Source organism: Nerophis ophidion, linkage group LG25, assembly GCF_033978795.1.
Source record: "Nerophis ophidion isolate RoL-2023_Sa linkage group LG25, RoL_Noph_v1.0, whole genome shotgun sequence".
NCBI classification, from domain to species: domain Eukaryota; kingdom Metazoa; phylum Chordata; class Actinopteri; order Syngnathiformes; family Syngnathidae; genus Nerophis; species Nerophis ophidion.
Genome location: NC_084635.1, coordinates 40,356,840 through 40,372,174, shown reverse-complemented (window position 1 = coordinate 40,372,174; position 15,335 = coordinate 40,356,840). Strand labels below are relative to the sequence as shown.

Sequence of the window (15,335 nt, the reverse complement as noted above, 5' to 3'; positions counted from 1 at the left end):
GTGACAATCTACAATGTAAATAGTCATGAAAATATAGAAAACGCATTGAAATGAGAAGGTGGGTCCAAACTTTTGTCCTGTACTGCAGTGGTCCCCAACCATTTAAAAAAAAAAAAAAAATGTTTTTTTATTTTTTATTAAATCAACATAAAAAACACAATATACACTTAAAATTAGTGCACCAACCACAAAAACGTCCCTTTTTTATGACAAAGAAAAAAAATAAAATAAAAAGGATCTCCTATTTCTGGGGCTGAGGTTGCTGAGGTAGTTAAAAAGCTCCTTGGTGGCAAGGCCCCAGGGGTGGATGAGATCCGCACAGAGTTCCTTAAGGCTCTGGATGCTGTGGGGCTGTCTTGGTTGACAAGACTCTGCAGCATCGTGTGGACATCGGGGGCGGTGGTCCCTCTCTTTAAGAAGGGTGACCGGAGGGTGTGTTCCAACTATCGTGGGATCACACTCTTCAGCCTTCCCGGCAAGGTTTATTCAGGGGTACTGGAGAGGAGGCTACGCCGGATAGTCGAACCTCGGATTCAGGAGGAACAGTGTAGTTTTCGTCCTGGTCGTGGAACTGTGGACCAGCTCTATACTCTCGGCAGGGTTCTTGAGGGTGCATGGGAGTTTGCCCAACCAGTCTACATGTGCTTTGTGGACTTGGAGAAGGCATTCGACCGTGTCCCTCGGGAAGCCCTGTGAGGAGTGCTCAGAGAGTATGGGGTATCGGACTGTCTTATTGTGACAGTCTGCTCCCTGTATGATCAGTGCCAGAGCTTGGTCCGCATTGCCGGCAGTAAGTCGGACACGCTTCCAGTGAGGGTTGGACTCCGCCAAGGCTGTCCTTTGTCACCGATTCTGTTCATAACTTTTATGGACAGAATTTCTAGGCACAGTAAGGCGTTGAGGTGTTCCGGTTAGGTGGCCACGGGATTAGGTCTCTGCTTTTTGCAGATGATGTGGTCCTGATGCCTTCATCTGGCCGGGATCTTCAGCTCTCACTGGATCGGTTCGCAGCCGAGTGTGAAACGACCGGAATGAGAATCAGCACCTCCAAGTTGAAGTCCGTGGTTCTCGCCCAGAAAAGGGTGGAATGCCATCTTCGGGTTGGGGAGGAGACCCTGCCCCAAGTGGAGGAGTTCAAGTACCTAGGAGTTTTCTTCACGAGTGGGGGAAGAGTGGATCGTGAGATCGACAGGCGGATCGGTGCGGCGTCTTCAGTAATGCGGACGTTGTACCGATCCGTTGTGGTGAAGAAGGAGCTGAGCCGGGAGGCAAAGCTCTCAATTTACCGGTCGATTTACGTTCCCATCCTCACCTATGGTCATGAGCTTTGGGTCATGACCGAAAGGATAAGATCACGGGTACAAGCGGCCCAAATGAGTTTCCTCCGCCGTGTGGCGGGGCTCTCCCTTAGAGATGGGGTGAGAAGGTCTGCCATCCGGGAGGAACTCAAAGTAAAGCCGCTGCTCCTTCACATTGAGAGGAGCCAGATGAGGTGGTTCGGGCATCTGGTCAGGATGCCACCCAAACGCCTCCCTAGGGAGGTGTTTAGGGCACGTCCAACCGGTAGGAGGCCACGGGGAAGACCCAGGACACGTTGGGAAGACTATGTCTCCCGGCTGGCCTGGGAACGCCTCAGGTTCCCCCGGGAAGAGCTGGACAAAGTGGCTGGGAAGAGGGAAGTCTGGGCTTTCCTAGTTAGGCTGCTGCCCCCGCGACCCGACCTCGGATAAGCGGAAGAAGATGGATGGATGGATGGATTTTGTAATAATTAAAAATATCGTAATAATTATTGTAGATCGACTGTATACGGCTCATCACAGTCTATTTGTATAGATCCACCCATTTGTTTACATTCAGGGGTGCTAACTTGTTGTTAGCGGTTAGCTATTGTATCCTCTTATGCTGTGTAGTGAAGCATGTTTGGCTACACCTTGAGAGCTCCTCCCTGTTTGAAGCGAAAAAGAAACGCCTGGGTTAAGAATTCTGATTGGCGAACATGTCCGTCACTCAAATGCCGGTGAGGGCGGAGAAAAAAACTCAGCCTCTTGTGGTTATTTATCGCACAAATTAAACCGCAATGTCTACTCGATGCAAATGGATTGACATAAGAAACATATGTTTAATGTATCGTAAGAGTTTCTGTCAAAATAAAGGCAATAATCATATATTATTTAGTCCTTTTATGTTGAAAAGTATCAAAATACATTTTGGTACCGGTACCAAAATACTGGTGTAGGGACAACCCTATCTCCTGCAAACCCGGCTAACACATAACGTTAGAAGAATGTTAGCTAATGGTTCTCCCGTTCTTAGTTAGAACCAAACCTAGAACTAATGTTTAGAGAACATTGGCATTAATGCCGCATTTTAGAACTGTGTGTATTACTTTATTCACCATATGTAAATATTCAATGTTTGGACATCTGTCCAATAAATCATGAATCGCACATGTTCTAATTAAGTTTCGTTTGAGAATTAGTAATTTCTCCCTTTTTAAGATTTTAAACCTTTTTTTCTTCATTGATCCAGGTTAATTACATGGTTCCTGATTGTGGATTAGAAGAAGTTCTTTCTTCATCCTGGTGACTGAGTTCAGGTGAGCACTTAAATTGCTTTTAGAATTCCTGTCGGCTACATGGTATAGTAACATTTTTAAAACTGTGTGACATTTCATAACCTATGATGAGCAATTGTTTGGTCAGAAAATTTACAATTCTGCAAAATATTGGGAAAAATTTATATTTTTAGAAGTGTGCCAATCAGAATCAGTCAATACCCTGAAAGAGTATGCTATCAGCAAATGGCTTTAAATGACGATCACAAAAGCCGATACCTTACTTATTTTCCATCCTCTGCAATGTAAGACCACTCCCAAGTTAATAAAACAGGGTTTTTCCCACCTGTAATTGATTGTGGTGCACAGCCGTGGCAAAATAAAAGCCAGCACATCTTTAAAATGACTTTTTCTACACAAAAAAAATTCAAGTAATGTATATAAATGGATACATATATATAGCCTGTTTACTGCAAATATTTGCCAAAAGCGACAAGCACGCGATTATCTGGACGTCTGCGATGTAAACGTTGTTATATACGGCAACCTAATGTACAAATATTCAGAGGAGAGTAGCAATCTTTCTGCAAATCGCCTATTTCACCTTCTCACTAGCCTTGTGGTTAGAGTGTCCGCCCTGAGATAGGTAGGTTGTGAGTTCAAACCCCGACCGAGTCATACCAAAGGCTATAAAATGGGACCCATTACCTTCCTGCTTGGCACTCAGCAACAAGGGTTGGAATTGGGCGTTAAATCACCAAAAATGGTTCCCGGGTGCGGCCACCGTTGCTGCTCACTGCTCCCCTCACCTCCCAGGGGGTGAATCAAGGGTGATGGGTCAAATGCAGAGAATAATTTTGCCACACCTGGTGTGTGTGTGTGACAATCATTGGTATTTTAACTTGAACTCTTTCAAGGACACAGAGCAGAGGGAGTGAGTGCAACACTCACCATAAATTGGTAAACAAAAAAACAGTACAGTGTAATACATGATTAGTGTCTGCCGATTTTGCACATATCGCAATACAACACCCTGTTGGGAAAGCGTAATAGTTTTACAGCGTAGTAAAAGTAGTCTAATGGATTACTTGTGCACACAATAACCTGCGAGTGATGTTAAGGAACATGATTGTACTTCATATTCTGATCAGTCTATTTGCTGAATATTTGTGACCACCAAGTGCTCCATCTTGAGTTTATTCCTAACGGCTAACACTTTTTTTTTTTTACCAGCACTTTATCTTTGCCGCACACTAAAAGCAACGTCGGTTCAGAGTGCTTCGTATCTGTTTCTACCTTTTTTACTTCAAGTCTCATATTCGTGTGACTGAGTTCAGAGTCCCAAAATTAGGCTGCTACCCAGTCCAGGAAGTCTCTGCATTTGTTGACGCACGAGTGCCTGATCTGTAACGCCACACCACTGCCTGATTGCCCAACAGGCACAGAGAGCTCACTTCTAACTCGTTATGTGAGGCAGAAAGACTATAAGAGACAAAAACCTTCTTGCTTTGCTTACTGCAAGTCTTTCATAAATGTAGTCTGCGTGCTTTGAGAAGATCCACTGAACATACGCATTTAGGCTCAACCAACTAAGGATGACAGTTATAGAGAACAACACTGCACTCCTGGAAGAAAAGGATGTGTTCAGTCTTTTTGTTTTGGGTGCTTTCCCACATGACTTTGTGACACCAACCCTTTTGTGAAGCCAAACAGGTTGTCTAATGCCCCGCCTTGACTCTTTGTCAGCCACAGCATTCCTCGTGTTCTTGTCACAATAGAGCGCCAGGATGGACTCCAGGTCTCGCAGGCTTCCCTTCTGCCTGTCAACTTCAAAGTCCTCGTACGCCTCCAGCGCCACGCCGTCCTCGTCCTCGTCACTGGGCTCCAGCAGGCTGTACAGCAGGGACACGGTGCTGAGCGAGCGATTTCCCAGGGCGTCGGCCGCTTTTAAAGCAGACGTGGACCAGAAGGTAAGACGACTGATGCAGCTTGTTTGTGAAAGGACCATACACAAAGGGGTGTCCATAGTGCGCCCCGGGAGCCACTTGCAGCCTGCATATTGTTCTTTATTGGCTTGCCACACAATCTAAAGACAAAATAACGACATCCTGGATTAGAAAATTACTCCTAAAAATTAGAATATGTAATTTTGGGAGAAATTTCATGTGAATGCTAAACATGCTATTGTGGGCATGTTAAGAGTTAGAATACACCTAGTACCAAGTCATATCACTATAAAGCGTATGCATGTAAAGTTAGGGGAAAAAAGTTAGCATGTTTCAAAGACCGAGTTATACGACTGAGGAGTTTGACAAAAAAGTTATCATGCTAATGTTGGTATGTTAGAATATTCATGTTAGCATGACGACAGTTAGCATGTGTCAAGTACCAAAGTATATGACAAAAAGCATAAGTATGTAAAGTTGGTCAAAAAAGTTAGCATGCTAACAGTTAGCATGTATATAAGACCAAGTTGCACAACTTAGTTGTTTGACAAAAAAGTTAATGTTGGTATGTTAGATTATTTAGGTTAGCATGATAACCGTTGGACTGTGTCAAGTACCAAGGAGGTGTTTGGCTATGAAATTGTCTTAAAAAGTTAGTAAGCTAACATTTAACTGCACGGCTTCCCCTTGATGTAATTGAAAGTGGTGTGCCGCCACAGCATTTTTATTCCTGCCACACCTGGAAAATAAGGGCTTTTTGGTACCGTATTTTTCGGAGTATAAGTCGCACCTGCCGAAAATGCATAATAAAGAAGTAAAAAACCATATAAGTCACATTTTTGGGGGAAATTTATTTTGATAAAACCCAACACCAAGAATATACATTGGAAAGGCAATTTAAAATAAAAAAAGAATAGTAAACAACAACAGGCTGAATAAGTGTACATTATATGAGGCATAAATAACCAACTGAGAAGGTGCCTGCTAGGTTAACCTAACATATTATGGTAAGAGTCATTCAAATAACTATAACATATAGAACATGCTATACCTTTACCAAACAATCTGTCACTCCTAATCGATAAGTCCCATGAAATCTTATACGTCTCGTCTCTTACGTGAATGAGCTAAATAATATTATTTGATATTTTACGGTAATGTGTTAATAATTTCACACATAAGTCGCTCCTGAGTATAAGTCGCACCGGCCAAACTATGAATAAAACTGTGACTTATAGTCCGAAAAATACGGTACTTGAAAACAAATTTGAGTGATAATATATTGTAGCTCCTCAGAAGAAATCACACAAAGTCTGTCATTTGACGGCGTCATCTGCCTATAAATGGAACGCGGCATCTAACACGTTATCACAGAGATGGAAAACAACAATTTAACTAATACAGAACCCTGAGGTACACCCTTTTCATACAGGGAGGAAAGGTGAAGAGGACCCAGTAAACTGGATACATTGGGTTCTATTGGACGGGCAATTCGAAAAGCACTTTACAGCATGCGTAGATAGACCAATCTTGACCAAAATGATCTGGTCGACCGTATCAAATGTTTTTGACGGGTTGCTAAATATAGCTGCACAACATATTTTGCAATCCAATGTCACAATAATTTCATTCACAGCTTTGATGGCAGCAATTATGGTACTATGTCTCGCTCTAAAACCCAATAGATGTTAAGAAAGCAGACCATAGGTGTGTAAGAATTCTTAAAGTTGTTCACCAACACACCTTTTAAGAACTTTGTCTGGGAATCATAACTTACAGATGGGTCTATAGTTGTGATCTCCTCCTTTCAACAAAGGTAAAACATATGCTGATTGCCACATGTTAGGAATCTTATTACCGGGCAAGTAAAGATTAGAAATATGCGAAAGAGGTTCTGCAATAGAATCAACCTAAAAAAGAAGGGCTCAAGCTTGTCAGGACCTGCACATTTACATATATTTACTTGTTTTAAGACTCTCATGACCTCAGACACATCAATAAGAGTAAAACTAAATGTAAACGCTTCCAGACATTCAGCTGATTTGGATGTGGAGATTGGGAGTCAATGAATCTAAGTAAATACATCCATCCATTTTCTACCGCTTATTCCCTTTTGGGGTCGCGGGGGGCGCTGGCGCCTATCTCAGCTATAATCGGGCGGAAGGCGGGGTACACCCTGGACAAGTCGCCACCTCATCGCAGGGCCAACAGAGATAGACAGACAACATTCACACTCACATTCACACACTAAATAAATGATAAATGGGTTGTACTTGTATAGCGCTTTTCTACCTTCAAGGTACTCAAAGCGCTTTGACACTACTTCCACATTTACCCATTCACACACACATTCACACACTGATGGAGGGAGCTGCCATGCAAGGTGCTAACCAGCAGCCATCAGGAGCAATGGTGAAGTGTCTTGCTCAGGACACAACGGACGTGACGAGGTTGGTACTAGGTGGGAATTGAACCAGGGACCCTCGGGTTGCGCACGGCCACTCTACCACTGCGCCACGCCGTCCCTAGGGACCATTTAGTGTTGCCAATCAATACAATGTTGAGTAAAATGATTAAGTATGGCTGATTGGTCCCAATACAAGTTGACAGCTCATACAGCTAACAGTTGAGAACTGATCTGCCAAATATCAAAAAGATTGAGTGAAATGATCATAGCAGAAACTACAGAACGTCACGGATGTGGTAGTCTTCAAGCTGCTGAGATGTGGTTCCTATGAAGGATGTTCTGGATTGTGGAATCCCAAATGAACAAGTATTGGGCAGAGCTGGAACTTGCAGCCAGATTATCAAGACTATTAGTACAGAGCAAATCAATTTCCTTGGACACTTTTTTTTTTTTAGAAATGAGCAGTTTGAGGACTTTGCCCTAAGAGGAAACGCGTGGATGTCAACGCCTGGGATGATTTGAAGGGCTGCAGAGAACCACTGGTACATACCCTCTAGAGCTCATCAAGAAGAGTCTAAAAAAGGGCAGCATACCTATATTGTCTCATACATTCTTTAAGTCTCTTCACCTTCCACCAGCGTATGAGCTCCCCAAATTTTCCAAACTTGCCAATGGATCAGAATAATGTTGCCGGTCAAGTTGTCATAGTGTGAGAATGTAGGCTTCTACTAAATCATGATGTTCTTCTTTGGACCACAAACTTGTCAAAGGGGACCTAGTAGGCAAACCAAACATTTATTACCTGTTAGTACCTGTTTTCATGTGTCCGGGATCCCCATAAGTCCTGAAAGTGAGAAATTCAACCATGGAAGCAAGGCAGAGATATTTATAAAATATTTCCTTCTCCTAACTTACTCCAAACAAGCAATATAGTGACCTATTTTTGCTTAGTTGCCTTATCAAATATCTCCAAAAAGGCCAAAGGTTTACTCAAAGAGCTTTACGCTAGTCCATCATTTTTTATTCAGAAGAAGTCCAACGTTGTAGTCAATAAGTTCCTTCTTTGTCTCTATCGTCTTGTTGTGGGGCAGACTGGCTCGCACATGCATCCTCCCCTTGGTGCCATTTCTAATGCAAAGTAGCGTAGTTACAATTTGTATCCGTCAGTAGAATAGCCATGGAAGCGCTAAAAACAGAAAGCAACTTAGAGATGGTCTGTAAAATATTATCCATGCAATCTTTCAACCAAATAATCAACATTACAGGTTGTTTAGACCACAATGAAGTGTTTTAAATAAGATCTTCAATCAAATATTGTTAATGTTCACATGAAAAGGAGCTGAGGTCAAAGGTCTTATTAGTATATCAGTTTTGTGTTTTTGTTTTCCCATGCTGCTATTTACTATTTGCTTGGTTCAAAATCAGCAAGTTTTCCAAGCATTTGAGAGGGATCCAATCAACACTCACATGCGTATGTGGCCTGGTAGCTAAGTATGTATGTCACTGGAGCAACATCTATGGCGGTCTTTTTATAGGACACCCTAGATTCCTTGGCAGCTAACATGCGTGTCTGACTCCTGCTATTGGCCACGGCCTCTCTCACAAGATAGTGTTACCAAGGGTCTCAGCTCTCGGTGTTCCTGTCAAGAATCCTGGCAGGCCTACATATGCAGTGGTGTTAGGACAATGTCTCACTTCAGCTGTTTCCTGCCCCTTTTTGTCTTATATATAGAAAATAGTGTGTGTGTGTGTGTGTGTGTGTGTGTGTGTGTGTGTGTGTGTTGTATTTTTTTATGGTAAAATTCTGGCTACTGCGCTACTGTTTTTTTACTGTAAAAATAATTTTTACAATCTACAATTTGATGCTTTAAAAGTCATGACTCAAGCCCATATTTATTTATTTTTAATACCCCAAAAAATTAATGTTTAGAACGCATGATTAAAATGTGTTGCAATACTAGGTAAGTTTTTCAAATGCCGTATTTCCTTGAACTGCTGCCGGGTATATAGTATGCGCCTGCCTAGAATTACTGCCGGGTCAAACTCGTCACGTCACGAGTGGCACTTCACCTGTCATCATTTTCAGAATGGAAGAGGCTGATTTCAATCATTTGAAATCGCATAAAGGGAAGAAGATTAAGAGCTATTCAGTAGGATTTCAGGTCCAAGCTATTGAATATGCTAAAAAGAACAGTAAGCAGCTATGTTTTATTAATATACCATAGCTGTGTGTGTCAAATAGGAGTCATTAAATGACTCCCGCCTCCTGGTGGTAGAGGGCGCTAGTGATCCTTCTTGCGACTACTCGGCTGCAGAAGAAGTGACAACAAGTAGCAAGAGTGAGCAGCGATCGTTTATTTTTTTTTTCTCGCTTGAACTTTTAACATGGAGGATTACATATATAAAAAAGTTTTCTAAACTGGACTTTCAATGGAAGCAGGAGGTAATAAAGGAAGATCTCCAGCGAGACAGAGAGACTTTTAAAACTGAAGAAAGATAAGGAAGACTTCTATAAACAAGTTATCAATGCTTTTGATCAGAAGGAGCTGTGCATGGACTTCATTTATAAGTAAAGGTAAGACCATAATGATGTTCTTTTTTTTTATTAAATGTGCTTTTCATGATGGTATCCTTACATCACACTCTAATAAGCGCAGGCCTAAATTTACCGCATACCTTTGTTAAGTGCCGGAGTGAGAAGAGGTTTTAAATTAATTAGCGCCCCGGCGGCAATTCAAGGAAATACGGTATATGAAATTACACGGAGCATATGTTTATTTTTGTTTTTCTGTCAGAATGGAAAGTTGAATACATTTAGTAGGAAAAGGTGCATATTACTTCCAGGCTTTTGTTGGATACGCCCGTGTTGTAGGCTCCCCAGCTGGATGGGGTAGCGTGGAACCCCCCCCCCCTCTAGCAGGAAGGCTGAGAACAAGTCGTGATTGAGCGCCCGTCACCTTCTCCCGTGCCATGTTGGCCAGGGCCAAAGACCCTGCCCCATGTCCCTGCTGGAACATCCACTTAGTTGTGATGCAATTATGGAGTTCATTCCTGCCTCAGAGACAAACAAGGCATATATGGAGTACCTAATGTATGATATTGTATTTTTGTTGTTGTCTTTTTTTTTATAGAGTTCTCGCCTCTTGAGCTCATCTAGAAACTACAACAACTCCGACTCAAATAATGGCAGCTGGAAGTTGCCGTCCTCGCTGGCATCTTCCACTCGATCCTACGAGCGTTCGTGGACAGAGTCGCCGCTCAGCAGCAGGACTAAACCGGTACTTAGGCTGCAATGTGCGCGCCTGCGCAAAATAGATGCTCATCAACATTTGTATTTTTCTTTCCTTTCCAGGGTGATTCTGATGGGAGGTTAGGCCGTTCCGGTCTGTTGACTGCCACTGATGATGGTGATTCCAAACGGGCCAAACTGGCTTACAGTAACCGAGGACTGTACTCTGGAACCTCCAGCACCTCCCATACAGGGTCCACCTACTCCAGTAGTGGACACAACAATGCGAGAGGTACCGAAAACCTGATGACACGATACAATCTCCCCTAAAGTCCTTTACTGAAATGCACAAAATAAAGTTACATCTGGCATGCACCTACAAAGATCATCCAGTACCTTTTGTGTATCAGAGAACAACTGTTTAGATACGTTATTAATTATGAAGAGGCGTTGTTTATTAGCTATATTTTCAATGTACAGGTGTCTTTAGTTTTTTGTTCTAAAGTTACTAAATGAAGACTGAAGCAATTCTTCCCATTTAAAAAAAAAATAAAAAATAAAATCCATATAATCCGTATCAGACACCCAGAATTAACACAGAACACACATCATTGAGAATTGTAGTTATACGTTTTTACGGAAAACAATATGCAACATATTTGAAGTACGGATGAAAGACTAAACATGTGGTAGTGGTTTGTGTTGTGGTTTGTGCAGCCCTTTGAGACACTAGTGATTTAGGGCTGTATAAGTAAACATTGATTGATTGATTGATGATTACCTTAGTTGGCCCCCTTTGTACTTTGCTACGAAATGGAGACCGAGTCCACAATAAGTAGGATTTTTTGTTTTTGTTTTGAGTTATGTATTTTGCTGAACGATACACGGGCAAATGTTTGTTACGCACAATGTTTTGTGAATTAGTGAAGTGAATTATATTTATATAGCGCTTTTCTCTAGTGACTCAAAGCGCTTTACATAGTGAAACCCAATATCTAAGTTACATTTAAACCTGTGTGGGTGGCACTGGGAGCACGTGGGTAAAGTGTCTTGCCCAAGGACACAACGGCAGTGACTAGAATTGCGGAAGCAGGAATCGAACCTGCAACCCTTAAGTTGCTGGCACGGCCACTCTACCAACCGAGCTATACCGCCCCACAATGGTTAGTTAATGTATGGTTTTGCCATACATTAACTAAACGATATACAACAAACGGAGCAGACTTTTGGCGATAATGTTTGTTGCAACCTAGTCCTACGAAACAGGTACTATATAGTCTTGGTGTTTTACAAAGTGCAGGCTTTCCCTTCCCACTGATTATGGTGCACCGCCACTGCAAAATGGAAGCCGCTACACCTTCAAAATGTTTTAGTTTTTTTATGTAAAAGCTAATTTAAAGTAATATGATGCCTTGTAGCCTCCAGAAGTCAAAAGTCAAATGCTATTTTTAACTTTTATTGCCAATCTTATGCTAACAACCGGCCCTTTTCGAACAGGTATTCCCTCCCATGCTAACACTTGTCTCAGTGCTTCCCCAGACACACGAAAAAACTTCCTAGCGATGAACCAGAAATTCATCCACTGAAAAAAGGCTTGGATCACACAAACAGTGGTGCCAAAACAGGATGTTGTGATGACGTGAACAAGACACACGTGATTGTCTGTAGTGAAGGCAACATGTCTGCTTCCGATATATACCCGCAGCAACAACAATAGAAAATGGAGCAAAACGATGTAATTTTGAAAATATGTTAATGCTACTTAACAGATTTTTTTTTATAATCATGTATTCGTATACATTTTTGGAGTCTTTTAATTAAAACTTGCTGTTGATTCTTCCATACTTGTGAACGCCATTAGTACACTCCTCAAAAATAGTCCTCTTTTTATGAAACTCCACAGCGATTCCCTCCTTTCCACGCTGGTCTGCTGTCTTTTGGGGACTGCAAAATTACCAAAACTTTTCAAAAGGGGAAAAACGTTGTGGCCCAGTTACGAGAGCGACTGTGGCAGCAACTAGGGGGTTCCAGATTGGATTCCAGCTTCTGCCATCTGAGTCACAGCCTTTAAACGTGTGTGTGAGAAGAAGACACTACTACAGCATGTAGTAAAAATGATGCACATTTTACAGTCATTTGTGATGTCATAACAAGGCTAATGTTAGCATATGCTAGCTAAAAGATAAAAATATCTACATGTAAGTGCAACATGTTTTCTCTAGTTTGAAGTGGAATTGTTGTTGACTGAAATGTAAACATTTCTGACACATGATGCAAATGTTGCTTTTCATACCTTTGTGAGTAAATATTGAAGTTATGTCACTTATTAGTGTGCGGTCATGTGACTGCCAGGCTGTGTTTGATTGGTGGAATGGAGTCAAAGGTCACTCGTGCTCATGTTGGATTGGTGAAACAGTCATTTGACACAAGTCCTTCTAATGACACAAATAAATAAGTCTTTGTAAGCACTAATAAATACTTATAATTTGATATATATAAATGCAGCGATCGGAATAAAAGTCAATGTTTCCTCCTTCTCAAAAATACTTAAAAGTAAAATGTTGCATTTAAACTACTCTGACATGTACAATTTATCCAAAAAGTTACATGAGTACATGTAACAAAGTAGAATAAATGTAGAGAGTTACTACACACATGTTTGTTCAATTGGATGTATTAGGAGAAAGTGTCAATCTTGTTAGGGCTGTTCAGTGCTAGTCTTGCTGCTACTGTATGATGTCATTTGATGAAGATGACTGGCCTTCCTCCCACCTACACACCACCTGTGCTGTGACTGTTGGAACTACTTCCTGGGTGTGGAAAATGTACGCTTCAAACATTTGTTGTCTTCCAGCAGGCATTCAGGAAAGACCAAGTGATCCACTGGAGTCGCCGTGGACTTACAGCCGTTTCCTGTCGCGGTCCTCCACTTCTTCTTCAAAGCCGCAGTTGTCCAGCCGAGAGGCGGAGCCCCAGAATGAGCCGACTTTGCGAGAAAGGAGGACAAGGATCTCTGATTTGACGTCGTCATTGTGTAAGTCTGCACTGTCATCCCACAGGGGACATGGCCCACAAACTGTTCCTGTATCCCTGCTCCCAGACCCCACAGACCGCGTGGCCTCCACATACGCCCAAGGTGCTCGGCCCAAAGACACCGCCTACTGCTCGTCCTCCTTTTCCAGCGGGCGAGAAAGCTCGCCAGGCCGGCACGTGTCCTCCGCTGCCAGTCGCTTTTCTCTCGCCCGCGACCTAAACGACAGACCCGCTCATCGCTACCTGAGCGCCTCGTCAGGCCTCGCTTCAACCTATGAACACGCCGCAGCCACCCTGACCTCACGCCCCACCTGGCACAGCTCACCGCCCACCAGACCGGAAGCCCCGCCCCCACCGAGACCCGCCGCTGTAAGTGCGGAAGCACAAGGGCGCTCCTCCACACGCCACCTTTTGTCCCGCCTCTTCTCACGCACCTCCAGCCAGGAGTCCTCCAGCAGCTCCTCGACTGTCGACGACGACGACGCTCTGTCCGTGGACAGCGACGAGGGCGCCAGGATGTCTGCGCTGGAGGCGGAGTCTAGTAGGTGGGAGGCCATCACATCCGGCAGCAACCGCCGCAGACCCGACCTCGCTCCAATACGGGAAAACAAAGACGGCGGTCTCTCCGGCGCCAGGACATCGCAGAGTGAGGCTGACAGAGCGGCAGGTAGCAGCTACTCCTGGCTGTCGTCCTCCCTCCGTGGTCGCTGCCCATCCCTTCTCTCCCGTCTGCGGAGGCACGCTCGCGACGACAGCGCGTCCTCACCCGCCGGCGCGGAGGAGGGCCTCACTCGTCCTCAGCACTTACTGAGAAGATGGGATGACCTGGAGCTCCGATCCACACAGGACAACAACACCCAAGAGGAAGAGGAGGATGACGAGGAAGAGGATGAAGTAGAGCAAGGCGCCGTTGGTTTAGATATCTTTGCACGTCCTCGCCGGCATGAGGACGACGACAAGTTACCTGAAGTGGAGGACGTTTCAGTGGGCGGGTCCCAGCGCCACAGGGTGGCTACATTTCAAAACAACGCCAAAGCTCCTCAAGGTGGCGCCGAGCGGCCATTGGACGGCATTCCATCACTTAGCAGCGCCAGCAGCAAGCAAGAGAAGCTCCGCATTATTAAGGAAAGGTAAAAATGACTTTCTGAGTATCAAACACGTTTGTTTACTCACGGGAAGCCACACTTTGTTTCTTTTTAATGTTGCCTAGCAATCACAATCATTATGAGTGACCAGGATACAGATGTAGTTTTATTTATTTATTTATTCATACAATGGGTTAATGTTGCGGCCATAAATCCCTCCTAAAAAAACCCCCAAAACATCCAAAAAGAGTCAAAAATACTTCATTTAGATATTCCAACCCTAAACTATTAAGTATTAGCAATATTGTTATAAGCGCTAACACTGCGGAACTATAGCTAGCGGCGTATTGATCACAGAGCGCTAACAAGCTTGTTGCTGCTATATTGACATCGACTGCTGTTTATGCTTAAAATGATCAGAATATGCAAATATTACGTGTTATTATGAATGTTACTTATAGTGTGTATTTAAAACCTTGATGGAGGTTTTTGATATTTTTTAGAGTGCTTTATAGACTGACTAGAGTGGCTCCATTGTTAGCTGACTTATGCCAGGGTTTATTCAGGATTTAGAATACATTAAAAGAGAAATGTGTGCTTGTCGGAAATACGTTTTTTTTTTTTTTTATCTCTGTAAATATATAAAAAATTATTTTCTGAGTTACAATGTGTGTTACAATCTTGATCTGTCTCTACAGTTTTTAGTAATGAGTGCGGTTTTGATAATCCAGTGGTAAAAACGACGGTTTTCATTCAAAATGAAGATAAAAATAATAGCTACGCAGAGAAACGACTCCACAGGCAGGGGACAAACTATACATCAATGATGATTGCTTGGTTTACGTATAAGAACATCCAAGATTGGTTGGTTGTTTTCGATGATGAGTCACCATTGGTTAAGATTAGGGCAAAACATTAGGGACAGGCCAATCAGAGGAGGGAGAGGGCGGGTCATGGAACCAGGAAGTGAAATCACAACAGACATCCCAAATGACGAGGAGAGAGTGGTAGAAGGGAAGAGGGAATATTCAAGTATATTAAAAAAGTAGTGGAAGACGGCAGAGGGATTCTCTTCCTTAGA

General features: G+C 43.0%; 1 protein-coding gene across 1 annotated transcript in view; it reads left to right on the top strand.

Annotated features, from left to right (window-relative positions):
* The window catches only part of marchf7 (membrane-associated ring finger (C3HC4) 7), a 38,394-nt gene that overhangs the window by 11,349 nt on the left and 11,710 nt on the right, over window positions 1-15,335 (top strand). The window contains 6 exon segments of the mRNA XM_061887378.1: window positions 2,530-2,596; window positions 4,333-4,524; window positions 10,039-10,185; window positions 10,260-10,428; window positions 12,991-13,170; window positions 13,237-14,299. Of these exon segments, the coding sequence (XP_061743362.1) occupies window positions 4,342-4,524; window positions 10,039-10,185; window positions 10,260-10,428; window positions 12,991-13,170; window positions 13,237-14,299 (1,742 nt within the window). The 5' untranslated portion in view covers window positions 2,530-2,596; window positions 4,333-4,341.